Source organism: Chaetodon trifascialis, chromosome 22 (assembly GCF_039877785.1).
Source record: "Chaetodon trifascialis isolate fChaTrf1 chromosome 22, fChaTrf1.hap1, whole genome shotgun sequence".
NCBI lineage: Eukaryota > Metazoa > Chordata > Actinopteri > Chaetodontiformes > Chaetodontidae > Chaetodon > Chaetodon trifascialis.
The window spans coordinates 4,642,501-4,669,489 of NC_092077.1; the positions used below are offsets into that span (position 1 = coordinate 4,642,501).

The 26,989-nt window shown below is 42.6% G+C and overlaps 2 protein-coding genes across 2 annotated transcripts in view; one reads left to right on the forward strand and one right to left on the reverse strand.

Annotated features, from left to right (window-relative positions):
* mpped1 (metallophosphoesterase domain containing 1) overlaps positions 1-21,118 on the forward strand; it is a 67,984-nt gene extending 46,866 nt beyond the window's left edge. The window contains exons 4-6 of the mRNA XM_070991651.1: positions 11,518-11,633; positions 16,999-17,112; positions 20,850-21,118. Coding sequence (XP_070847752.1) covers positions 11,518-11,633; positions 16,999-17,112; positions 20,850-20,968 — 349 coding nt within the window. The 3' untranslated portion in view covers positions 20,969-21,118. The remainder of the gene's footprint in view (positions 1-11,517; positions 11,634-16,998; positions 17,113-20,849) is intronic.
* A 5,741-nt stretch (positions 21,119-26,859) lies between these two features.
* LOC139350931 (EF-hand calcium-binding domain-containing protein 6-like) overlaps positions 26,860-26,989 on the reverse strand; it is a 40,748-nt gene continuing 40,618 nt past the window's right edge. The window contains 1 exon segment of the mRNA XM_070992608.1: positions 26,860-26,982. Within this exon segment, the coding sequence (XP_070848709.1) occupies positions 26,860-26,982 (123 nt within the window).

The following is a 26,989-nucleotide window of genomic DNA, read 5'->3' on the forward strand; positions in this document are numbered from 1 at the left end:
ATTGTCAGAGTCAGATATACTCTGCCCTCCAGCACTGTCTTCCTCCCTCCTTCCACACTCCATCTGTCCCTCCTCCTTTTACTCACCCATTCCTCACCCTCTTTCTTCATCTCCCTCGTCATCCCTCCACCCATAACTGTGCGGCTTATTCTCTCCATCTTGTCTTATTTGCTGTATCAAATCTGAAGCTTGTCCTTTGCATCCTCTACCCCTCCTTCTCCATGTCTCTCACCCTCTCTCTTCCTGCTGTGAGAAGCAGCCCAACACGGCGGGCCGGCTCGCATGTGTGCTGGCCCACGATTAAACATCAAAGTCTGTGCGCAAACCGGGAATCGAATAGCGTGTGTCTGGAGCGGTTTTGAGTCACGATAAATAATTAAATTGAAGAAGTGTCTCTTTGCTACATATAAAACAACTTGTTCCCTCTGTGTGTCTCTCTAGCTCAGCTCCCCGCTGTGCTGAGTGGGCCGACCGAGGCTAACTCTCACATTCTTGCCATGTACCACCACGGGCTATGTGAGCGCAGAAGGACGTGCGCGCATTTTGCCTCTACGCACACGCCTGTATGTGTCCACGAGCGCCACTGCGTCTATTGAGTTATAACTGTCAAATTTGCAGCGAGGAGCGGCGCTAATCCCATTGTGTGGGAAGGGAGAGGGGACGGCAGGAGGAAAGCAAGGCCGTGGGAGCCTCTGCTTTTCAAACACGCCACTTTCACACGCCGCTTCTGTGAAAACACCATTGTTCTGAATTTCCAGCTGAGACGAGGAATTTTTTAATTTTGTATCGTCCTGTTGTCTTGTCTTGATTCCTCGACTCTGCTTTGAACTGCCGTCTCTGTCGTCATCAGGCCAGACGAGTGTTTTTAGGGAACAATGGCTGTGCAGCCGGCACTCCATGATGCTGTTGCTGGTCTAGGCATTCAAGACTAGACTTTTTGGCTTTCCTATTGTTCAACTGTGTTAAATAACTGTGATTAAGAGCTGCAGCTACAAGTTTACAGTGTAACTCTTGATTAGCTGTGGCTGTCAGTAAGTTTAAAGACAGTGGTAGGAGTTTTCCAATTACTTGTTAGAAATCACTGTGTTTGAATCAATGCAGCAGCCTTGCAGCTGTAATTACTCAGGTGGAGTTGCTGTTTTGGCAGGCTGATCAAAGATGATAATCAAATGTGCATCACAAGCTTATACCTTGCCTTCCTCATGGCAGTGTTCACTTTGACACACAGCTCAAACTGTCAAAAAATGTCCAGAACCACCTCATGACCACCTGTCCCTTTATCCATTTGTTGGCCATGTTCAAAGATTCCATGGCTCATGAGTTACATCCAGTGCCAGCATTCAGTGCTGATGCAGGAAGTAAGAAGGAAGTTCCAATAGCCTTTCCAACATCTTCAATAAGTCATCCATTGTTTATCTCATGTCTTGGTGATTGCAGTGCTCTGTTTTCTTGTTTTAGCCAAGAAGCTGATGAATGTCTACACCAACCCCAAAATTCTGCTGCATGATTCCTAACAAAGACTCCACTGAGTTTCCATATTACGCCAATGTTACTCTAGGTCCTGCTTAAGTTTAGGATTGACTTTAAAATCCCTCTTTAAGGCAAAAATTACCTTTAAGGCACTACACAGTTTGGCTTGACTGTACATCAATGAGTTGCTAATCGCTAAATGTCCTCCAGGCCTCTCAGGTCATCAGAACAAGGACCCAGAGTTTAAGTCTCATGGTCATTGACCTTTTACTGTCCTGGTTCTGGTCAGACCACTAGACTCTATTGTTAAGTGCTTTATAAAAAAATATTTTACTCCTTTAGTCACTTACTTCTATTAACATTTTCATTAATCATAACTTCAATGTTTCCCTAACTTTCATGAAGTGTTTCAATTGCTTAACCTTAACCATACCTCAGCCATAGTCTATTTGCCATAGTCACAATCATCCTTCTCCACCCATCGTCATGTGCAGATATTCTGCAAAGTCAGAATTTGAAGAATCCGACTGAGAAGCTGTACTTTGAGCTAATTACTAACATCCATCCATCCATCCATCCATCCATCCATCCATCCATCCATCCATCCATCCATCCATCCATCCATCTTTTCCCGCTTCATCGGGGGCCGGGTCGCGGGGGCAGCAGTCTGAGCAGGGACGCCCAAACTTCCCTCTCCCGACACTTCCTCTAGCTCTTCCGGGGGGATCCCGAGGCGTTCCCAGGCCAGCCAAGCGACATAGTCGCTCCAGCGTGTCCTGGGTCTCCCTCAGGGCCTCTTGCTGGTGGGACATGCCTGGAACACCTCCCTAGGGAGGCGTCCAGGGGGCATCCGATAGAGATGCCCGAGCCACCTCAGCTGACTCCTCTCGATGTGGAGGAGCAGCGACTCTACTCTGAGCTCCTCCCGGGTGACAGAGCTCCTCACCCTATCTCTAAGGGAGCGCCCTGCCACCCTGCAGAGGAAACTCATTTCAGCCGCTTGTATCCGGGACCTCGTTCTTTTGGTCATGACCCAAAGCTCATGACCATAGGTAAGGGTAGGAACGTAGATTGACCGGTAAATTTGCCTTTCGGCTCAGCTCCTCCTTCACCACGACAGACCGATACAGCGACTGCATTACTGTTGCTGCTGCACTGATCCGCCTGTCAATCTCACGCTCCATCCTTCCCTCACTCGTGAATAGGATCCCAAGATACTTAAACTCCTTCACTTGAGGCAGGATCTCTCCCCCAACCTGGAGGGAGCAAACCACTTTTTTCCGGTCGAGAACCATGGCCTCAGACTTGGAGGTGCTGACCCAGCTGCTTCACACTTGGCTGCGAACTGCCCCAGTGCATGCTGAAGGTCCTGGCTTGAGGGAGCCAACAAGACAACATCATCCGCAAAAAGCAGAGACAAAATCTGCCGGCTCCCGAACTGAACCCCCTCCGGCCCTTGGCTGTGCCTAGAAATTCTGTCCATAAAAATAATGAACAGAACCGGTGACAAATTGTTAACATCAGCATGCTATCCTTCTCACAGTGACGAAACCAACATGCTGATGCTATGCAGATATAATGTTTATGTCCTGTTCCCCATTTTAAATTTATGCCATGCTAATATTTGCTAACTAACACAAAGCACAACTGAGGCTTATTGGGATCTCATTAGTTTCGCAGGTGTTTGGTCATAATCCAAAGTGTTATAGATAAAGGTGCTGGATACAAAGGCCCCAGCTTTATGAGTATTTACCTTCTGAAGACCATGAATGTCTGTACAGAATTTCAAGGCAATCCATCAGATGTTTATATCTAGATATGTTTGTGTCTTGATATTTCAGTCTGGACTGAAGTGGTGGACTAAGCTACACAGACATCCCTAAAAAAATGTTTGCATTAGATGCAATAAAACATTGAAGGGTTTTGGGTCGATCAGTAGGAGACACTAATGTCAAAGAACTGACAAGGGCTGGAAAAGCACAGAGAGGCAGTGAGGAAAACCTGGCCTCAGGCGGCGCTTCAGAAGCTCACAACAGAGGCTGTGTCTGCTTCTGAGGTAGAGCAGCAGGCGGTCTCACCTGCAGAGGCTTCAGAGTCAACCTCCACCAGTGCGACGGGAGTCCCAGGGCATTTTTAATTGAAACAGTTCCCCAATGAGGTTTCCTAATCAGGGGGCCAAGGAGGTCCAAGCATGTAAAGAGATGGATGTCAGGCTGAGTAAGTTTGGCAATGAAGCTGTGCAGAAAATAGGCACAAGTGCATTTGCAAATAAGCATCTTTATTTCTGTGCTGCACGTCAAACACAGAAGAAACATCACTTCACAAATGTGTGTGTGTGTGTGTGTGTGTGTGTGTGTGTGTGTGTGTGTGTGTGTGTGTGTGGCTTGTGTGTGTATGCAGACCGCCACGCTCCACTCCCCCAATCTGCCTCCCAGGCTGTTAATAGGGTCGTTAAGTCATGAGTAGTTAATTAAATCTAGCAGAGGTGATCACGGTTGGGTGTTTTCACTGCGTCAGTGCATGTAGTGATTAGCAGAAGGCCTGTGTTACACATTAAGATGGACCTCGTTACAGTAATCCTCCTTCATTCTTATTTCCTTTTTTTCTTCCCCTAAAACCACAGCACTTCCTCACCTCGCCTCCATCTCTCTTTTTTTGTCCATGTGTGTCTGCATGGTTTTGTTATACTTTCCGTCCTATGTCTGGATCTCGTTTGAAAAGTTTTGAAATTGGTGCCAAAGCCACACCTGAGTTGAATTATTTGACACCTTATTTTGAGGAATATAAGAACATTTTTGACAAAACACATTTTAAGGATAAGGCTTTCTATAGTCTTTTTTTAAATCCTCAAATTAATTTAAACAAACATACATTTTCATTTTTAAAAAGAGTTAGTAACTTCCTAAAATAGCTTGTCGCTGTAGTTTTTTTATATGATGCTTCATAGCCCAGAGGGGGGAGAAATATCAGGCTCAGTACACACACAGAGTACTTTCTAGTTGGATACGCTGTTGTTGTTGAAATGTTGTTTCAATGGAGGGCATCCTTGGCTTTAACATAATAATTTGGAATAAAATTTTGTTTTAACAACAAATTTGCCTACATAATAATAATACAGTCTAACATAAGCAAAATTCTAACTTAAAGGTGTGCATTGTGTTATATGAATGATGGATCAGATGACTATGTGTAATGTGAAAGCTGCCACTCAAAGCAGGAAATCCAGAGATCATTATCACCCAACTATACACCTTTGTCAAAGCTTTGTGCTAGCGTCTGTCAGCTCGGTGTTTTTGTTTAATATGGTTTACAGCTTTAATTTCTCACCACTGTCATCAACTTTGTTTCCGACCACAGCAGGCAACTGTTCTCTGCAAAAACAAAGCTCTTACTGTACACTACTAACAGCAGGCGGACACAGTTAGAGGCTAGCTGGTGAACAGAGTAGAGCTTATAGCAGCTAAAGAGCCAGGCATTTTTCTCATGAGCTGGTGGAGACCAAAACAGAGCTGAAAGGAGACGGCCAGAAACAAGAGTCCAGATGTATGCTCATGCTCCTCTGCTGGATGTGCACATAAGCAGTTGTTGTACCAACTTTATCAAGCAACAGTATGTCGGTGTTGTGTTTGCATCTTTTTGTGGCCAGAAAATGAATGAATGCAGGTTTAAAATAGGGAATGAGTTATCAAAGCATAAACAGTCATTGGCATCTTTTAGTACTTGAAAATGCACAGTGTGATACATTTTGATCAGCATTCAAAACGCATCATACTGTAGTTTGAGCCAGTCCTACTTCCCCCTGACCTGTGTCCAAACTCTGCCTCTCTCGTCCCAGCTGGACCTCAGAATAGTTTCACTGTCAGTGTGGTTTTTTAAAAGATTCCCTCTTCAGCACGGAAGGCAGCCTCGCAGAGAGCAGGCTGCTCTCCTGGCAGCAGGTCATTTCCCACACTAACGAGGAGAGCAAGGGGGAGACATGAAAAGGGAGAGAGACAGGGCGAGAGAGATGGAGTAATATGTCAAGAGGAGACAGAGATGGAAGGAGGGGGAGGAGGAGGAAAGGGGAAATGGACAGAGAAATGTGATGAGGGGGAGAGATGAAGAAGAGAGAGAATGAGGGAAAAGAGAGAGAGGCAGGCATGGGTGCTTCGCAGCCCTCGGCAGAGGCATTCAATGATTCATGGACCTACTCCAGTGATATCAGTGGGCCTCCTTCAGTAAGACACGCACACACACAAATACCCACACAGTGATACATGCGAGTTCGGAAACTTAAGCAAAGAGCTGGGCATGGCGCTGTTTGTGTTAAATCCTTAAATGTATTTCAAAGTAAGTGTTAAGTTTGACTTTTCCTCTTGTCCTTAAGAGAGGTGAAGCCAGTAACTCTGTCTTTCTGTGAGTGTGTGAGTGTGTGTGTGTGTGTGTGTGTGTGTGTGTGTGTGTGTGTGTGTGTGTGTGAGAGAGAGAGAGAGAGAGAGAGAGAGAGAGAGAGAGAGTGGGTGGGCGTCTGAAATGAAAGTAATGGTTTGAACGCTGTTGTTTTTCTCCCAGTGAGCTGCCTGAAGATGTGCCTGGGGATTGAGCGCTCTAACACAAACATCTGTTTTCTCCTTTCTTAAAACCCATAACAAATACCACCCCAGCACATTAACAGAACATTTAATATGCTCCATGCCTCGCCCGATTCTCCTCCTCTAAGTGAACACAAATCACTTGTACCATTATAATACCTTACCTGATAAAAAACATCATAATTCTGGAGCAGGGATATTATCCATGGAGTTACATTCAGTTAGTCTCGGGTTTGCTCAGCAAACACAGGAGTGCGTCTCTCATGGAGAGAAGCTACGGTCATTTCCTCACGAGAGATAATCTCTTTTTAACTGTAATGGAGACGCCTACAGTCCGCATGGAGACGTTTTCCTGGCACGGTGGATGCCATGAAGAGGGTTTGCTGCAAAGTGAGATATAAACCATTTGAAAAAGAGCGACGCCTTCTCTAGAGATGATTGATGCCACAAAATTAAAACAAGCTGCAGTACTTTATAAAGGATAGCGTAATCCTCGCTTGACAAAATGATAGACTGGCTCAGCACCGCTTTAGGTGGTTGACATGAGGTAATGATTTTTTTATGACATACACCCTCTAAAAAATTAAAAAGACAGTTTTTAGTTTGAGAAAGTATGTTTTCAGAAGTTTTGACAGGAACTCAAAAGCAACATTTCTCATCACAGATTCCCTGTGCATGTATTAAAGGACTGTACCACCTGTTTTAGCCCATTAACTACAAACAGTGCATCCATAACATTATTGCCGAACTTCATCACAGATGGCAAATGCATCACAGTTAATGTAGTCATGCTTTGTTTTCTGTCAGTCACTGTATATCATTGTTGCATGGTAATGCGGTTAAGCACTGTGTGAGGGCGTTCAAGAATGCTTTGACAATCACTATTGTTTTCAATTGCTAGTCAACAACCTTATGAGTCTTATTACATGGTCCTTTTCACAGCTTCAGTCTCTTCCTCCTCTAGGTTTAATTTTCCGACCACACAGTGATAGCCTCACAGATATGGGATGTCAGCGCGTTGTTGAATTCAGCATCGTAACGAGTAAATCATAGTCTGTGGTACCATGCAAAGATCGCACAACATAAAGCAGAAGGTGGCTGAATGTTCAGTGTTGAGATTCGTATTCAGTTTCATTGCACAGCACAGACACTAATTCAATTACAGCGGTGAAGTTGCTCAAGCTAGTACAAAGTGCAGGTTGATACGTTATATGTACACTCAGTTAGCAGGTACAGCTAGCTAAAACTGATGCAGTCCAATACAGCCTGAGGTTGAAGTTTTTGAAGAAAGTGTTGATTCAACTTTACGATCAAAGGGGTGGATGGAGGATGTAGCATGTGCTGCTGTTTAACTGCGCTGCGTTATACTGAGAAGTGCTCCTTATATTTAGGCTCTCAGGTGGACAAAATATTAGAAACACTCAGTTTTTTGCAGTTTGTCAGCAGCTAAAATAACCCATACAGCCACTCACAAACGCTGTCCTTATCAGCGCTTTGTGTGGAGGAGCTCTGTTCCATCAGAGAGCAGATAAGAAGCTGCATCATGATAATAAAGTACAGCAAAAAATTAGAAAGAAAGTATAAAACAAGCAGTAATGCTGGAGCTTATCAATACAGCGACCTAATAATGATTAGTGGGTTTGGTTCTCATCTCTACTAACAGTACTGTGTTTATTTGACAAGATTAAAACACATATTTCTCAAATGACTTCAGTTAGTCATGTTAACTTGGCATTTTTGAATGCTACAGTAATGCTATTAGCATCAGCAGTGAATTTACACAAGACCCAGCCCCAAATTCAACAACAGCTTGGCAGGTTAATCCATCCATCCATCCATCCATCCATCCATCCATCCATCCATCCATCCATCCATCCATCCATCCATCCATTTTCTATACCGCCTATCCCTTTCGGGGTTGCGGGGGGTGCTGGAGCCTATCCCAGCTGTCAACAGGCGAGAGGCGGGGTACACCCTGGACCGGTCGCCAGTCGATCGCAGGAGGTTAATCCATAAAAATCCATAAAAAGTCTTTGGATTTGTTTGGCCGCAGCATAAAAACTACATCTACTACAAGTACCGGCAGCTTCGTTTAAAATGTTTATCTAAATTTAAGGAAATGTTTACATAAATCAACATGCTTCTCAGTTTAGACAGCAGATTCTTGTGGTCAGTGATGAAGAGTGAGTGCAGAAAGCAGAGCAAACATTAAAAACAATACGAATCTGTCTTCATTTGTTAAGACATCAGCTTCAGATCTGGCCATGGGTGCTCTGGTGGTGAGGAATCATCATCTTTATTTGCTGTAGCCATCTGTACCTCTGCCCAGTTCAAACTGAACTGACTTCAAGGCAAAGAGTAAAAAGTACAATTAAAGTCAAGTAGTAAAATAAGTAATCAAGTGAATGTACACTGACTGTTCACCCTGCTAGTGATCAACAAGTCCACGGGGCACCTTTAAGTTTAGGCAGCCAAAGCTATTATTTCAGGAAAAGCTTGTGGTCATGCTTACTGTAAGAAGTTATTGGCTGAGGTTATGGAAAGATCATGGACTTAGTTCAAAGATGTTGGAAAGAGACAGAATGCACATCCCTGTCACTGTTGTCAAAGCTGTACATCCAGCCATCCAGCCTTTAGAGCTTCACAAGAGGCAGGTAACATACACAGGTTGTTGAAAGATTTAAATACATAAGTGACGCTGTCATTGCAGTCGTGCAGGAACAGTGTGTGTTTGCAAAAATGCAATGAGTGTGTTCAAGTCAAATTCATTCATCCTGTCCTCCCTGGAGGATAAGAAATCAATCTAAATACTGAATATGCTTTGGAAAATGGTGGTGAATAATTTAAAATGTGCATGATTTGTAGTTAATAAAACCAAAAGTACAATGCGGTCATTTAAGTTGGCTTGAACTGCTCCATCCATCCAGCCGAGCATCTCATCACTCCCTCCATCCTCATGAATCTTTCTCTTTGCTTATCTATCGCCCTGTTGGGATGAATCTCCGTCCGCTGGTCATTATTGGAAGAAACGTCTTTATCGTCACTCCTCTCCTCTTCTTGCCCTCTCTTCATCCCTCCGTTCACACCAAGAGAATCGGGAGCATCAATCGCAGCGCAGAGCTCATTTCATTTTAATTGAGACGTCCATGTTAAGATGGACATCAATATTACATTCCACGGGCCCTATTAATATGCTGAGGCCAGTCTAAATGTTTTAATATTCGCAGTGTAAATTATTGAAATTGTGTTCATGGGCTGCGCCAGATCATTCGTCAGAAATGTTTAGTCTCTGATGTTCAGGAAGTGATGGAATTTTAATCGTGTTCACTCCTGCTGAAATAGGACGTTCTCCCATGATGCACTGCCACATGTGCTTGACCACCCCTCCCTGCGCTGGTGACCTCCGAGTCACCATTTTTAGCTTTCTTAATTAGAGAGAAAGATGTGTGTGTGTGTGTGTGTGTGTGTGTGTGTGTGTGTGTGTGTGTGTGTGTGTGTGTGTGTGTGTGTGTGTGTGTGTGTGACAGATATTTCTTCCTATCTTCAGGCCTGTCTTTCTGTCTCCCCATCTGTCTTTGAAGCCCCCAAGCATGTCAGATACACACGCACACACACGCACACACTCCGGAAATTATTCTCAAAAATACTCATCTGATGTTCCACTGAGCACAGACGCGTCGGGCAGCGGCCATGGCGATAAAGTTGGCGTTTCGAGTGACTGCACTCGGCAATTTAAAAAAAGGCGGCAGTGGCGGACGTCGTCGCCTACGGTTGCACTCACACACACGTGCGGCGTGTTGGAGAGGAAGATGGATCGGAGTACAGATTGTAAGTGACATGTTAATTTCTTCTCCGTCACTCACGGCCAAGGCCTCCGCTATCAAAGTAAAGGGACACGGGCCCCAGCCATCAAGGCTCTCCTCTTCGTCTTCTCTTCTTTTCTCATTGCTCCATTTTCTTTCCTCGTCTTCCTGTCGTGCAGCGTTCCAGGGTGTGACTGTGATCAAGGAGATGTTTAATGTAGCTTTCTGCACCCCCCCCTCCCCCTCCCTCTCCACTGCATGACTGTTCTTCATGGCGTCTCATCTTAAAGGTCAAACCACATGTTTAGAAACCATAGAGAAGAAGGCTGACAGTTGTTGGTGTGGTTTGCAAAGAGAGGAGTAAGAGGTCACCCTGGATTTATGATCTTTGCTCTCTTGTCTCGTCTTCCTGCAGTTTCTTTCCTCATGAATCACTCCAGGCAGCAAATTACATTTAGAAAAGCACAATTAAGTCCTGTTAAGAAAAGATGAAGAGGGTCAGTGTTATGTGTCAACTTTAATAAGAGTGTTGAAGGCAACAGAAGCTTACAGCTTCAAAATATTTGCTGCAAGTGCCAAAAAGTTGCATATGGTGACAACTGAAAAACTGCATTTGTGGATGATTATATTAGACCCTCATCAGAAGACCGACTCATCACGACTGTCTGGTTAGCTGTGTCAGCAAAAACTCAAAATTCTAAATTTTACAACAGTATGTGCTGCACAAATTCAGCCCTCAAAAGCAAGAAAAACAAGCAAGAAAATGGAAATATTTGACATATTTTACAGTAAAAAATACGTAGTCTCAAAGAAGCCACAGTTATCTTAAAAGAAGAGCCACCAAACTAAAAGCAAGTACATTAGTCTGTATTCAAAGAAAATCTGAGTTCGACAAAGCAGTCTTGTGCTTGTCAGAGTTGATCAAACAGCCTTAGAATTCTGGAAAGTTACTCAGAACCAGTGATACAATCTCAGTCACAAGTAATAATACTTAATTGAAATAACAAAGGAGAAAAAGCTTGAAACAAATGAAAAACTGCCTGCTAAGAAGATGTATCTTGTCAGACGCAAAACAATAATATATTGTCTTGACATGACATTGTCCTGTTCAACACCCAGTTTTAACAGCAAGTTCTCAGACGGTCAACTCCCAGTGCGATACAACTGATGATTTTCTTCTTTTTTTCATATTTGTGCTTTGGATTTCACTGAAGAGTGACAGATCAATTTATTGTGTTGGTGAGCACATTTACATTTCCAAATGTTCAATACAGCCTGCAGTGCATTGATGGTCGGGACCTTCTTACGCTGCGCTGTAGTTATGAGCGGTGCAGGTTGTTGATCAGTGTGATCTCTGTCACACGTGCCAGTGGAATGAAAAGTTCTTATGTTCTGTGCTACCTTCATCTCCAGTCTCATTTTAACAATAAGTATTATTAATGTGAAGGTTATCAGCCAGGAAAGGAGAGAGAGTAAGGTGTGTAACATCTGTCTGCTGCTGGCGGATGAATTCTAAATTCAAAGCGTCCTACATCATGTTGTGTGGATGTCTGACAGTGGCTATATTAACCAAAGTGTCTGTTTTTGCTTTCTTTGTGTGTGTGTGTGTGTGTGTGTGTGTGTGTGTGTGTGTGTGTGTGTGTGTGTGTGTGTGTGTGTGTGTGTCTCTGCAGGCAGCCCTGGTACTACGGCTGGGGATTCAACCTGCCGCGGGGTCAGGCTCTGCTGGACAAATGGAACCAGGTCCCTGACAACACAGACATCCTGGTCACACACTGCCCCCCACTGGGTAAGACACACATTACACATTACACATTACAACACACACACACACAATTTCTGGGCACATTACGTAGACTTGCATTCATTTCCTGGAGACTAACCCTAACCATAACCACTACTTGCCTAACCCTCACCCCAGATTTATGTCCCCACAACATGAGGAATACATGACTACACACACACAGATGTGTATATTCATATGCATGAGCTCACATAAGCACACGTGGATGTACTGCATATGTTTCAATTATGTATACATAAACGATAAATGCAGGCTTGTGGGCATTCGTTTATTGAGTTTATTCACATACATACTTAACACACATACATACTCCAAACTACATCTAAAAGTGCACATGTGTATGTAGTAATCACATATACACCCTCACCACTCCATACATACAGGTACAGAATATGTAAGATCAGTTTAAACACACACAGATGCACATATATTCAAGCATGTGCGCTCACCCAGGGACACACAAAAACAGTGCATGAGCACACACAAAAGCACCAGTAAGACACAAGTAGAGTGTGCGTGTGTGCACGTAGATATAGTGTATGCACACATGCATATACACAACACAATGCGTGCACACAGAAACTCTACAAATATATTTAAGACTGCACATGCAGATATGCAGGGTCAGTCAGAGTTTGAGAAAAACTGAAGTTCTCACTTCAAATTCAAGTTTGGGGAAAACAAATGAAAACTTTCTGTCCATTATTTGTTTCTGTTATAGTAATCAACATTTCTTTTCTGCACTGCAGCCTTCCTGTAACTTCCATTTGGACTATGTTTCCACCTGGGCTTCAGAAACAGAATTTTTCCATCAAAACTGACCATCGCTAACTGCAGCTCCAGCATGTTACACTGATACAAGGCCAATTCCAAAAAACTTGCTGTGCAAAACATCCTTTTTGACACATTCTCAAATGAAAACAACACAAAAAACAGTATCTTAAATGTCTGACCTCATCAGCTTCACAGACTTTTGTAGATATGTGCTATATGTACAGGAGCAACTAAAGACTGGGAAAGTTGTGGAAAGCTCCAAAAACACCTGTTTGGAACATTCCACAGGTTCATTGGTAGCAGGTAATAGTATCATGATTGGGTATGAAACTTCAGTATTTGTTTATTTAGCCATTATATCCATCTTGTTTTATATTTGGGGGATGTCAGTGAAAGCTCAGGACGCTGCAGTATGTGATAAACACACTCATCCAAACCACACAAACATCACACAGGAATGTGCTGTGCTGTGATGTCGATGGTGTTTACAGCGTTTACACACTGACACACACCACCAGTACACTCTGTAAATGGTTTATTTTCCTCTCAAACGAAATAGAGCAGTGGAAGTGGCGCTGATGAATCACTGTCGTATTGAGGGGATGAATAAAGGGTGAAGGGAATCAAAGCGATGACTCACACAGTCCAGTCAGCTCGTCCCGCTCCGCCTGAAAACACACTTTACCTTTAGAGTAGATCATTAGCCTTCTTAGTGATCACCTTTCATCCTCATACACACCCTCTCCACGCACACCAACATGGCAGGAGTTTGAACAAACACAGATGCTGGCTTACGAGCTAACTGACATCCTGCGCGCACATCTTTGTCTCACACACACACACACACACACACTCCTCTCTCTCTCTCTCTCTCTCTCTGACGCTCGCTCTCGCACGCACACACTTTCACACCTCATCTCCCGCTGCAGCTGTGGTGCTCAGATGAGTGTGTGTGATTGATTTCTGTGTCTGCGTCTCGGCTGTGAACGCGGCCGTTTATTTTCCATTCAGCTTAGCGAAGTGTCTCCAGCTATCTGCTCATAAGCCACCGGCATATGGAGCAGCCACAGCAGGCTACTAATGCATGAGACAGAGAGGGAGAGAGACTCAGAGCAAGACTGGAGGGAATGGAATGGGAAAGAAAGGAGGATCAAGGAAAAAGGGAATGAAGGACACAAGTGTGGACAATAGAGATGGATCCTTTAAAGCTCTAGAGGCCGAGAGAAGACGTCCACTTTGGAGATACTTTTAAAAAGAGGGAAAGGATGATAGACAAGAAGGTGAAGGAAAAGGGAGTGAGAGCAAGATGTCGTTTCGCACTGCGACAAAAGCGCCCGTCTTTTATGAGGCGCGATAAAGTGGCAGATCGGGGGCTAGAGAGGAAAAATATGGCCTCTTTATCTGGCTGTGAGGAAGAAGTTAACAGCAGAGAGAGAAAGAGAGAAAGCGAGACAAAAAGAGGAAAACAGGCTCGGTGCCCAAAGCAGCAGCTGCTTTGAAACAAGCGGCACATTAGAGCAAAATACCCCGAGACACAAAAAGCCCTCGTAACTTCTCACTTCACTTCCACCGTCTCCCCAGGCTTGTAAAGAATACACTTAGAGTTTTAAGGCATTTTCTACCTAAACTGAACTAAAAGTGTCATTTTTACAGGTGGATGCATTTAGAGGACAAAGTAGTCAGACTATAGAAGACTGATTCACTGCCACCTGAGAACATGGAAGTTTTTATGTCTGTCTGAGTATGAGAGGGTCCATTAACTGTGCGAGAGTGAGATTTTTAGACCCCTGTTTGCTAGTATAAAATAAAAAATGTGTTAAGAATGTGAAGTCATCCCTGGAGAGTCTTTGCGCTTTCTCTTTCCTTTGTTTTGCATCCTTGAAGATCTGCTTAAGCTGCAAAATCATGACTTGCTGCTGCTCATTTGTCATAAGCATACACTTATATGGCCACACACTTTTGCTTTTGTTCTGGGGCTGAGACCGTCACTTTTAGTTTTTATCCACACTGTTGATCAAATGTGGAAGAAACGCAATGCATCCAAATTTCAAATTCACAGACTTCATGAGACTTGAGAATCGATTCGCCAAAATGAGGACTTGCGGCTTGACTTGGACACATCTGTCTTGAGTCTTGATGCACTCGAGAAATGTCTGCTTCTTCAAGCAGACATTTCTCGAGACATTTGACATTTGAAAGCAAAAAGCTGAAGAAATTTGACCTCAGATGAATGAATGTACATTTCACTCAAAAAGACATGCTTTCACTCACTACTTGCAACTGGACGTTTGATGAACAATGAACGCTTTCCATGAGAAATGATGTGTTTGTTGTGGTTCTGGCCGTTTGGCCTTTCCAATTAATCAAGTCAAATATCAAAGACTTGAGACTTGACTTGGGTTTGTCCTTAAAGGCTTGAGACTTGGTTTGGACTTGTCCTTAAAGGCTTGGGCCTCCATCTGGACATGTCCTTAAAGGCTTGGGACTTGACTTGGACTTGTCCTTAAAGGCTTGAGGCTTGGTCCCCAACCTTTTTGTGCCATGGACTGGTTTCACGTAAAGCAATAATTTGCCAGACTGGCATAGAAACAAATAAAAACAAATGATTAAACATGCAATTGACCATCACGCAGAATGTAGTTGTTGTAATTAGTAGGCTTGTTTCTCTTCAACGAGAAGGCTTCATTGCCTCATTTGTCACCACATATAACTTGGGCTTGGTGCATGAGAATCACCTGAAGCGATAAACCTGTATTTTAGTAGGACTGCTGATATTGTCTCTTAAATGCAGCTTTCTTTTTCTTGGAAGTTGTAGGCTCTTCTTCTGTCTCATCATTTGGCCTTTTCCCCTTTCAGAAGAAGCGCTCCAAAGACATTTGTTTTTTGCTAGCTTTGGCTTACTTTTTTTTTACTATCATGTAACCAAGGCATGTGTACATGTGTACAGAGGAACAGGCGGATGCACCTGATTTTCAAAATAAAACTTCTTTCAGACTCTGATGATCAATAAAATATTTTTTGTTCAGTCTCTCTGTGCGGCCCAGTACCAAATGGCCCACAGAATGGTACCAGTCCGTGGCCCAGTGGTTGAGGACCCCTGCCTTAAAGGCTTGAGACGTGGTTTGAACTTGTCCTTAAAGTCTTGGGACTTGACTTGGACTTGCCTTTACAACTTGAGACTTGGCTTGAACTTGCCCTTTAAGATTTAAGACTTGACTTGAATTTGCCCTTAAGTTTCTAGAACCGAGTCCAGTTGGCCTTGACCCAAGCCTCCTTGGGTAACCAGGACCTGGCTGACTGAGAATAATCCCCAACATCTTGACCTTAAAAGCCTGAAACCTGGATCCAAATGCCCTTGTGTTTGTTGAAGGCCCTTCCTGTTTCAACAGGACAATTTATGAATTATTTAATTGTTGCTTTATTTGTAATCTTAGAGGCAAGGTCCAAAAAAAGACAGACACTACAGTCTTCTCCTCCACAGATTTCTAGACCCTGACTTTTATAATATGCAGACCGAGACCGAGAGAGATTATCTGAGCTCAGAGGATGAAATGTTCTAATTTTTTATGCTCTTTGGGTTTTGGACTGTTGATTGGACAAAATAAGCATAAGATATTTTTTGAACTTTTTTTTATTTTTTGTTTCAATATTTGTTCTGTTGTTTACTTCAATCTATTTTCCTCTTTTCCTTTGTGTTTACCTTTCTTATTCCAGTCTGGGCTGAGCAACAGAAGGCAGGGAAGATGGAGGCACAAGCTCCTCAGTCATTTTATTTCTCCGACTTGATGCTTTTATTGACTCAGCATCAGCAGCATCCCTCCTCACCGAGCAGACACTAAATCATATACACTCTGCGCTTCATCCTTGTCACACACACTGTGAAGTCTGCATCTGTGTGTGGCTGTGATTGATCTTTATTTTCTATGGCTGCTTTCTAAGAGTCATTTTTTTGTGCTGCGATGTGCAGTTTGCCATTAGACAAGCAGTCTGAAATGGAGAGCTTCGTTCTGTAATGTGATGTATCGCTTTTTGAAGGGGGATGAAATTTATAACCATGGAGACGCATTCAGCAGTGGAAACACAGGAAATCAACCCAACACCATCAAACATCACACTGGTGGCCGTCAGATGCGATACTGAAATGATCCAAACAGAATCATTACTGTATAACTGCCAGTTTATGTAGCATGCTAACAACCGAACAGGTAATGTTTTGTTCCCAGTCAAATCTGATGGAATCTTAAAGGTCCAGTGTGTAGGATTATAATTGTACTTGCAACACATGCAACCCTACATGTCCCAGGAGATAATGTGTATGCTTCCTGTGCTGATCGCACTTGGCTGTGCTTCATACAGTGCTTGATAACAGCGATCAGGGATAGAGACTTTGCATTTTTGACATGACTTTGTTTAAACAGTTTGAATGGTAACATTACATAGTGGGATGCGTTTACAGGAACTATACAGCATAATTTAATTAAGAGCACCTCCAGTCCCTGGTCACTAAAAGATATGACACACAGCTATGATGAAATTTAACGACATTGTTCTGCTCATCTCTGCCTCTCCTGTGTAGGTTTCCTGGACTGGGTCCCGAAAAAGATGCAGCGTGTCGGGTGCATGGAGCTGCTCAACACAGTCCAGAGGAGAGTCCAGCCCAAATTACATGTGTTCGGACACATTCATGAGGGTACGTGCATGTGCTTGTATGACACTTTGACACACAAAACAGTGTGTTTACAACAGAGGCAGCGTGACAGTTTATCCATTCAAAATACATGGCTTTTAACGTGGTGTCATATGTCATATGGAAACAAATTCGGAAAAAATATACCATGCAAAAAACTAAAATGCATACATTCTTGATTCTGTTTCAGTTTTTCACTGAACAGAATCAAGAATGTATGTATGTGTGTGTGTGTGTGTGTGTGTGTGTGTGTGTGTGTGTGTGTGTGTGTGTGTGTGTGTGTACACAAAACATCAAAACATCATCAAACATTTGACAATACATCCGAAATCTAAAAGAATAATATGTCATTAAATAGACAAAAGACCCCAGTCTGGCATGTGTGACATCACCTCCTCACTGAAAGAAAGAAAGATTCGCTCTCTTCTCTCTTCTTGTGTGTGGTTTCATATAAATGTGGACAAACCAGTGAAAAACATTACATCATTACCAAGGTTGGAATTAAAATAAAAAAAGCAATGGACGTGGGAAGTAGGAGCGCTGAGGGGGCTGCAGCACCCTGTAAAACCAGGCATTAGAAAAACCATCAATTAATAAAAAAAAGTGCGATGCAGACTCGCCGCTGTGAGAGAAAGAGATATAGGCAGTGTGAGAATATGGATAGAAGCATTGACTTGTTATAAAGACTTTATACGATCATGAAGCAAAATGTTAATCTACAGCTCTGTGGTTTATCGGTGAAGTGTATAAACTGCACTGCAGACTGGAGTCTCTGTTAACAGTGACAGCAGATAGATCATTTAGGCTTCAGTCATCTCCTCTGTGAAACGTCTGTATCTTCACTGCACCACTTTATTAGAAACTGTGACAAAATGGTCATTGGTCTCATCATCTGGGTAAAAACATTTCATATCCCTTTTTCTTGAAAGACAAAGTGTGTTAGAGAATTTGACCTCGATACCTCCTGGTCAGTTCTCTCAGTTAGGAACTTTCCTAATCAAAACAGACTATTCGACTGCTACACCTCAATCAGCTAGTCGCCATGTCTGCAAATCCAAAAACTTGTGCATTGACCCAGTGTCAATTGCCACTTTTGGCTATGTTATTTATTGTTTTATCTTTACTACAAAGAGTCTTTCACTAGTACATGGGACATCTAAATAACTTTTTCCCTGAAAATGCAGAGTGGTATGGGTCTTTATTTAGCCCTGAGTAGTGTCTGCAGGTATTCTTCACAAGCCACAGACAACCCCAACAATCTCCATCAGGAAAAAGAAGGGCGGCTTCAACAGGTAAACTCCTGGACAAAAATAAGTCTTTAAATCACTTGTTACAACTTGAAAAGCTCAAATGCTCTCAGGGTACAGTAATGGCTGAAGGTGACTCGTAGCATTTTAACATATTTCTCAGCTCTTCTTGCTGTATTTTGGTGGTTGGACAGCAGGATACATTTTGGTGGTCCTTTAGTGAATGAACCTAAAAAATAAAAGTGAGAGGGACTAGAATAATGGAATAAGGTTTTGAGGTATCTCTTCCATCCCCAGTGGAAATTACACCCTTGACTGCACAAATTCAATGGCGTTTGTAGAACACATTACTTGTTCGTGTCAGAATAATGTATGAGTGTGCCCACATATGATCTTTTTAGTCAGACATGTACTCTAAATATACATTTTATAAATATACATTTTCTATTTTCAAAGAATTTCATGCTCTCATAAATCCAAATAACCTGAATTCATACGATGCAATATCACATTTAGCATTAAACTATATCTGTGGTTGTCTGCCTTTCTTAGTGATAAGTTAGTTTACACACATTTTCATATCTTACACCTAAATGTTTCCCTTATTGTGTAAATCAGCCAATGACATAGCACAATAAATGAAAAGCCATGTCATCTAGATCATAGAATACTGTATGATCTTTCCCTTAAACTGAATCTTTTTAAGTTAATTGGATTGTCTGAGAATGTAATTCCAGCCATGTAACCCAGAGAATATAGAGATACTGTGCAATAGTTTTCCTGAAGAAAATGATTTAAGTGTGTAATAGAGAATAGCTGAGCTGCCACATCCCTATCAGCATTTCATTCAGGCCAGTGAGGGCAGAGAGGCCGTCTCCCTGGACTGAGGATTGCTTTTTTCGGGGTTATCAGGTCAGTGCTGAGCCCGTGGAGCAGCGGTCCCCCATCAGAGAGAACCAGATTAGAAACTAGATCAGATTTTATAAGAAAAGAAATAGGCTGAAAGCAGCTCTCTTCATTAATGTGAGAACTAATGTGAGAGAGAGGCAGAAATGATCCGCGCTGTGTTTTGTATTCATGTATTCCAAATCTGAAAGGACCAACCCAGACATGCAGAGTTCTGTTCCAAGAGCTGCTGAAAGTGCCACCTACACTTAAAAAGACATCGATAGTGCAAAGTTAAATTGTAGTACTTTTTGAGAGATGGTAGTTAGCTTATGCTTGACAAAATGGTCACACTTTCATATCCGCCATTTGGAAGGAACGTTGATCCAAAGTGCCTTTTGGGCAGAGATTTTTTTAGCTGTTGTGGTTGGTGTCACACTCTGATGAATACATTTGCTCAAACTGGATTCTCACTGTTGTAGAACTGATGAAGCTGCGCTGTGATACTACGTGTGATACTAACTATGCTGTTTGTGCCTGCCTCTGCGTTTGTGTATTTGTTATGATTCCCCTCTGATTGACAGTGGACTTCAGAACGTCCTCTGATTTAATTTGATCATTTCATTGTGTTTTGAGGAATATTTACTGAGGATTTGCATCCATTCTGGTGAGGCTAAATTTCAATAGTAAGCAGCCAAAAGGTAGTCAAAATTTGGTTTTTATTCAAGGACTGCATTGAAATATTGCACTGCTGGAAATTCTGTGTCTAGGTTCATGGAATGTGTATTTGAAGGCACGAGAAAGGCTTTTTCCTTTTCTGCCAACAAAATATGTTTAACCTAATGCACACCTTTAAGAAAGGTGGGCTGGATCAGTTGAAAGTTTGGCTACACCTTCCCATTAAATGGTTTTTATTTACTTATGTTATTTTCTACACTACTACTGAAGACATCAAGATTATGTGAATTATGCTTTTGCTTCACGTGGTGGTCCAACTCATCCCAAAGCTGGGTTTAGGTTGCTTGATTGTGGAGGTCAGGTCACCTGATGCAGCACTCCACCATCAGTGAAAATACCCATACATAGTCTGGAGATGTGTTTTGGGTCGTTGTCTTGATGAGGGGCTCACCAGATAGAAGACAAGTGACTTCAGAATGCTGTGACAGCCATGCTGCTTAAGTGTGTCTTGAATTTTGAATAAATCAGCGACAGTGACATCAGCAAAGCAACCTCACACCATTACACCACCTCCATGCTTCATGGTGGGAACCACATGGACTGTTGTTTCTCTTTACTGTTGAGCAGTTCTTCACATAATACAGATTACTAGTCAAATAAGGCTATTTATTATATCCCAACAATACCTCTGCACAACGCAACTGATGGCCTCAAACGCATTAAGAAGGCCTGTTTGACCAAGCACATCTGTTAACTGAGGAGCATTCCAGGTGATTACCTCATAATGCTGGTTAAGGTAATGTTAATACTGTGCAAAGCTGTCATCAAAGCAAAAGGTGTGTCCAAACTCTTGACTTGTGCTGTATAAGGATGTTTTTGGAAACATCCTGCAGCTGATACACTGAGTTCACCTTTCTCTCTGCTGCCCAGGTTATGGCATGATGACTGACGGCACCACAACGTTCGTCAACGCCTCAGCCTGCACTGTCAACTTCCTCCCTATGAACGCACCCATCGTCATTGACCTTCCAAACCCCAGGGCCACATGACTAGAGGAGGCTCGTCCCAAAACACCTTCCACCAATCAGGAGAAAGGAGCCAGGAGAGGCAGGTGAGGCCCGGCGGGCAGATCGGACCAAATGTGTAAATATAATGCAGGTATGTGTTTAACACACACATGCGTTATGGCTGGAGATGGAGTGGTCAGAGTGAGGGGATGTACGCTCCCTCACGCTCTTAATGTTATTTTCTGTGCCATCATTTCTTCATCTCAACACTGCGTCTAAAAGCAGACAAATGGACGAGTGGAGAGACACTTTTCCATGCGGACAAAATGGACATTGCTCTGTGTCCTCTTTTACTGCACTGACAATCTGATGTGGCTCTCAGAGAGACAAAAGAGACATCCCATGTCCCCGCTGGCCTTTTTCACTTTATTCAAATGAACTGTAAACATTTGGACTTGAGTGAAACCCGACGCCTCATCTGCAGGAGAGTCCTGGTTAAGCCACGACTCAACTGCAGCAACGGAACATTTGCCAGGGGGATTGGAACAGAACTTTTCTCCCCTCCCACTTTTAAGCATTAATTTCTCATCTTTTTCCTCGTTTCTTCCCCTCTCTTTCTTCCACCCCTCTTATCTTCCTGCTGTTTCCCTCCCATCCTCGGCCCCGAGCAAGCTGGAGTGTGGTTTTTGCCAGTGTGTGTGTGTGTGTGTGTGTGTGAGTGTGTGTGTGTGTGTGTGTGTGTGTGTGTGTGTGTGTGTGTGTGTGTGTGTGTGTGTGTGTGTGTGTGTGTGTGTGAGAGAGAGAGAGATCAAAGCGAGTGTGTGAGGGCAGCAAGAGGTCTCTGCCACGGGCTGTGTGAGAGTCGGGGTGTCAAACATGTTGACACCGCTCCCCTGGGCCTCATTACAGCCCTCATAAGCCTCTTAACCAGCCGAGAGGAGACCGCAGAGGAAACCACGTGCAGCTTCTTTTTCCCCTCTCCTTCCATGTAGCTCCCTCTCTGCCTTTTCTCTTCCTTTTTTCATTTTTTCCAACCCCTCTATCCTTCATGCTGTGAATAACTAGCTCAGCGTTTTAGCTACGACTGGGAGGTCGGGCTTTTTTGGACAGGTAATCGACAACGTAAAGGTGCTACATGCTAACGCTGCTTCTGGACAGCTAACTCAGCCTTTGAGCGGCGGCGGTGGTTTCAAGGATCCTCCCTCGTGTTGTTCGTGGGAGAAGTGGAACATTTTGTCCTTTTCCAGAAGAATAAAGCTGTAATTACATGTACTGTAACTGGTTTATGTAAATGTTCTCTGTCAGTGTAAAGACAAAAAAAGACTTGACGTTTTTTGGAAGATTTCCAAGTTGTTGCTATGCTTTAAAAAAAAAAAAAAAAAAAAAACTTGTTAATATTTGTGTCCAGAAATTTGTGATTGTTACATTTTCTTTGGTCTATTTCTTATTAATGTAAATGCTTATTACGGTATTTTCTGTGAAGCTGCTCTGCCCCATTTGGTGATTATTAACTCTTTCATGTCCCTTTGCGGTTTGTCTGTGTTTTTTTTTTTTAAAAAGTGCTTTTATTTTTTTTCCCCTTGCTCTATTTTCTGAATAAGGCCACTCTCAGTAAGAGTCGGAATGTGCTTAGCATAACAAGACCACGTCACACTTTGATCTCCCTGCTCTCCGACATTATGTATGAACGTTCCCTGAGGCTGCAGTTTACTTCCCGCTTCACTCTCGCTTCTTCAGCACATCAGCATTCATTGTGCCGGCTGATGTCTTAATGTTTCTAAATGGGCGTAAGAGGAAAGAGCAGCAGAACTGCTCACCAAGAAACCCATGTCTGTGGATAATGGTGGGAGGTGCGTGCACTTGTTAGAGCATGCACATTGATGCCGGAGTGTCTGTACGTATTATGCTAATGCTCTGCGGAGCAGTTTAAGTTTTTCGCCCTTCAATTGAGGACATTTTGACTGATCCTCACTTGGTAAAGGGCCACATTTAGGGTTAGGATTCGGTTTAGAATTAAAATTAAGTTTAAGATATGGTGCACAGGCTGTAGAAAATGTGGGTAATGAAGCTTATTAAAACACAGGCAAATAGAGAAATCATGTTCACCAATTTAACCAAGATTTAATTTGTAAATTTGGAGGTCCTAGAGCACAGAGGACCACTGACCTGCTACATACTGTCCATATCTTTAATAATATCAGACCCATACAATCAGGATGCTAAAACTGAAATACCACCGCTTGTTAACTTGCTTTTGAACAGACTTATAGATGCTTGAATCTAAAATTCAGTTAGTTTCTGTAGGCATAAAAGATCTGCCACTAGTTATTAAACTGCTAGAGGAACCAGGTGGAAGCATCAATGGAGTCCAAACAGCGGTGGGTTTACTGGTAACTACTGAGTAACTACTGTCACATGTGAAGAGTAGATAGAACCGAGGAACTCCCCTCAATCATTTATTCTGATGAGTTACTTCTCTGTCATTTGTTTCGCTTAGCATCGCTGCTAAGATAAAATGCCCTTGATGAAACTTCCTGCAGGTGTTTCACATTAAAAGCATAGGAAATGGAAGGATTGTAACCTTTCAACCATTAGCAGGTGTTTAAGGATGAACTATCTATTACAGTTTCTCTTGTCAAGCAGGTACAAGCTATCCCTGGTCAACACCTTAATTGTTTGGAAGAAACTAACAGTTGCACCATTTCAATCTTTGGTTGTTGTTGGACCAGAGAACAAGTAATGGCTCTTTGTCAAATGTTGGCACAATAGATTATTACGATCCTCTTCAAAGAAGCAGGATTTTAGGCGTGAAGTGGGGAGATTTTAGATCAGGGTTAGTCAGTAAACGCTTGAATGTTTGTATTTGTGTTTTAGTTTCAATTAAAGCACAAACTTAATTTGCGTCTAAGAAAGACTTTTTTTTTCTGAGGGAGGAATAAAGGGAACTATTTAAAACCAAAAGATGGGAGGGACTTTCATCTCCAAGTTTCATGAAAAGCTGTCTGTTTGGTCCGACTCTCCAGTTCCAGTCCTCATTTAGATGTCTCACTTTGATGCTCTTCTGCTTCAATAGCCGTGTTATGTGTTTCCTGTTTTTTCCAAGAAAAAAAAAGTGCTGTACTATTTCTTGATTTATTTCTTGAGGCATGCTTAAAGGAGTTAATGACTTCTGCTACTCAGACAATCTGCATATGAAGAGTTTTGTTCCAAAATGAGATATCGACTATTTGAAAAAAGGGACGCCTACACGGGCAGAATGATTGACAGCAAAGACTTGAAAGTAGATTGTGGTGGTACTTTTTGAGGGATTGTTAGCAACTTGTGTCCTTGGTAACATTCTTACTGGCTGGTTCCTCTGTATTTCAAAAATCCTGGACGGTTATGAACTTCACGTCTTCTTTTCAATGGATGGATCGCATTTTGGAATCAAAGTGTTCATATGGTATTGTATTTTGCCATTGTTGTTGGGGACTTCTACATTTTTTTAAACTGTAAAACAAGAAAATGAAGACCCAACAGCTGCAAAATTTGACTGTGTTGCTCCTGGAGACAACTCTAAAAATGTAAAGTATCTTTCTTTCTTAAAACCATAAGGATTCTGCTGGTTCTGAGAGATTATTCAACGATTGAATAAAACCTTATCTGTGACCACTGGATCATGCTTCCTTATTTCCGCCAGAAGTCCTTATTTCCATCCTCACTCTTCCCTTTTGTCTGTCCTCTCCATTATTTCTTGTCTAGAGGAAACTTTTCTCATCCTGGATCTTCCCTTTTTTTCCAATCAAAGGTATCTGTGTCTTGTATCAATTATAGAGCCCAGAGCAGCGAGTTAATTTCCAGGAGCTAAACCCTCACAGCTCCGTCTCTGTCTCCCATTTTGTTCCGCAGGTCTTCCACACCTCTGCACATTCTAATGAGAACCCTCGTTCAAATAATTACATTAGTAATCCCAGGGGAGACTGGGTAATTTATTCGCAGACGGCTTTTTACTTTGCCATTAATACAACTAGCTTTCATATACTCTTGTCTTCCTCGAGCTCCCTCCCTCTTTTTTCTCACTCTGCCTCTCCAACCACAGTACTGAGCTCTTTTTCTCAGTTCTGATCATCCCTTTTCCATTTCCATCTGCTCTTCCTGCTCTTAGCTTCCTCAGATAATGATTCCCAGCTCTCCACACTTTTGTCTCCTCTCTCCAAGTGCTACTGTATATCTTGCTGCCGTAGCATTTTCTTTGAATGAATGACAGACATCCCCTCTATCTCCTTGTCATCCATCTCACTTCACACTTCCCATCGGAACAAAAGATGCACCCAGTGCTCACTGCCGCCTGCTTCATTAAAAAGACACTTTATTAGATTGGCTTTGGAACACAAATCCATGTCAAACAGTCAGGAAACAGAGAGAAGGGGGAAAGCACAGCCAAAAACTCTCATATCATTTATCAATCTTTTCTTGTTAATTTTCATGTTTTCATGTTTTTCAGTCATCTATTCCCTTAATGGATTTATTTGTCGTACCACTGCCAGATTAAGCTACCCAGGGGCCCGGGGCAAAAATCAGTTGTGAGCCCAATTCCCCCACCCCCTTCACATATTAGTTTGTGATCATTTTGCACACAGATTTATTATGAATGAATACGCAGCATCTAAGTATAATATTAATGGATGTATTAAAGGTATTAAAAGTAGTCCTTGACACACATCCTTCATACAATCATGCGTTCACAAAGAGGTGAACGTCTCTCCACCCATGTTGGTGAATGACTGAGCCTTTCCAGGATGCCCCTTTCATACCCAATCATGATACTATCCCCTGTTAGCAATAAACCTGCTTACCTGTGAAATGATCCAAACAGATGCTTTTGGAGCTTTCCTGTCACAGTCCAGCCCAGCACTAACCCACTGCTGCAGCTCCTCAGCCACGCCCCACACCTCTTCAACTGCACACCTGGCCTCAATTAGACTAATCGGGAAGATACTTAAGCAGCACTGGCGCTCTTTCCTGTTGCCAGCTGCTTCCTTTGTTTAGCTAGCTAATGGTAGCGAGTAGGTAAGTGGAAAAAAAAAACAGCTAGATAGCAACAGAAAAATGGCAGCAAGATTGGAGGAGATTGACACAAGTGCACAGGTTGTTGCAAGTTGACTTGCAGAAAAAAAGCAACTCGTAAATCTACATATTTCTTTGATAAATGTGAAAAGTTAACTCCTTCAAGCAACCTCAACTGCAGCTTCCCTGACAGTGGTGGGATGGATACATCACTCGCTGCTGTCTGGCCACTGCAGCTAACGGGAGGTCAGCAAAAACAAGCTTGCCAGATGGTGCTAACTCACTCTCTAAAGGCCCTGAAACCTTTTTTCCCCTCAATCATCTTCTCCCTGTGAGTCCTACATGAACACATCATTTTCTCTGTCTGCTTTAAAGTGGGTGGGGTTCAGTTGGAAAAGGGTGATGTTACCTATCTTCGTGAACCAATCATTGTGGCAGAACCACAGATTACATTTATATCTAATGCAAGCTTTTTAAAAATGTTGCTTCGACAATATATGCTCAAGGCAACCACACACTGATTGAGGTCAGGGAATCATATTGCTTGTATTTAATAAAAAGAATAAAGTTTATGAAAACTTTCATTTGAGAAATCAGACATGCCACCCACCTATTCACCACCCCGCCTCCTTACTTTTCACCCAGCGACTTAAAGAGAACATCATTTCCTTTGTTATTATTTAGTGACTGCTTAATCTTGTAGATAAATAGGTTTGCAGGGGATTTATCATTAGGTAAATATCCAAAAGCCACTTAAAGGTGCTCACCATTTTCACCATTTGCACTTAATGAAACAAAGTAATGTGTGTGTGGAGGCTCCAGACAGTTTTTGCCCAGTCCCACTCAGCCAAGCTTTCTGACCTCAGCTGTAGGCATCAGAATGAAGGTCAGTGAAGAAATGTCCAAAGGAAGCTGTTGTAGCAGATCTTCCCTGTGGTGTTGGCATCAAAATAAGAGCTGAGGTGGAAGAACTCCTCCTCTGAGAGATTCACACTGTAATGACGCAGCACCTGCAGG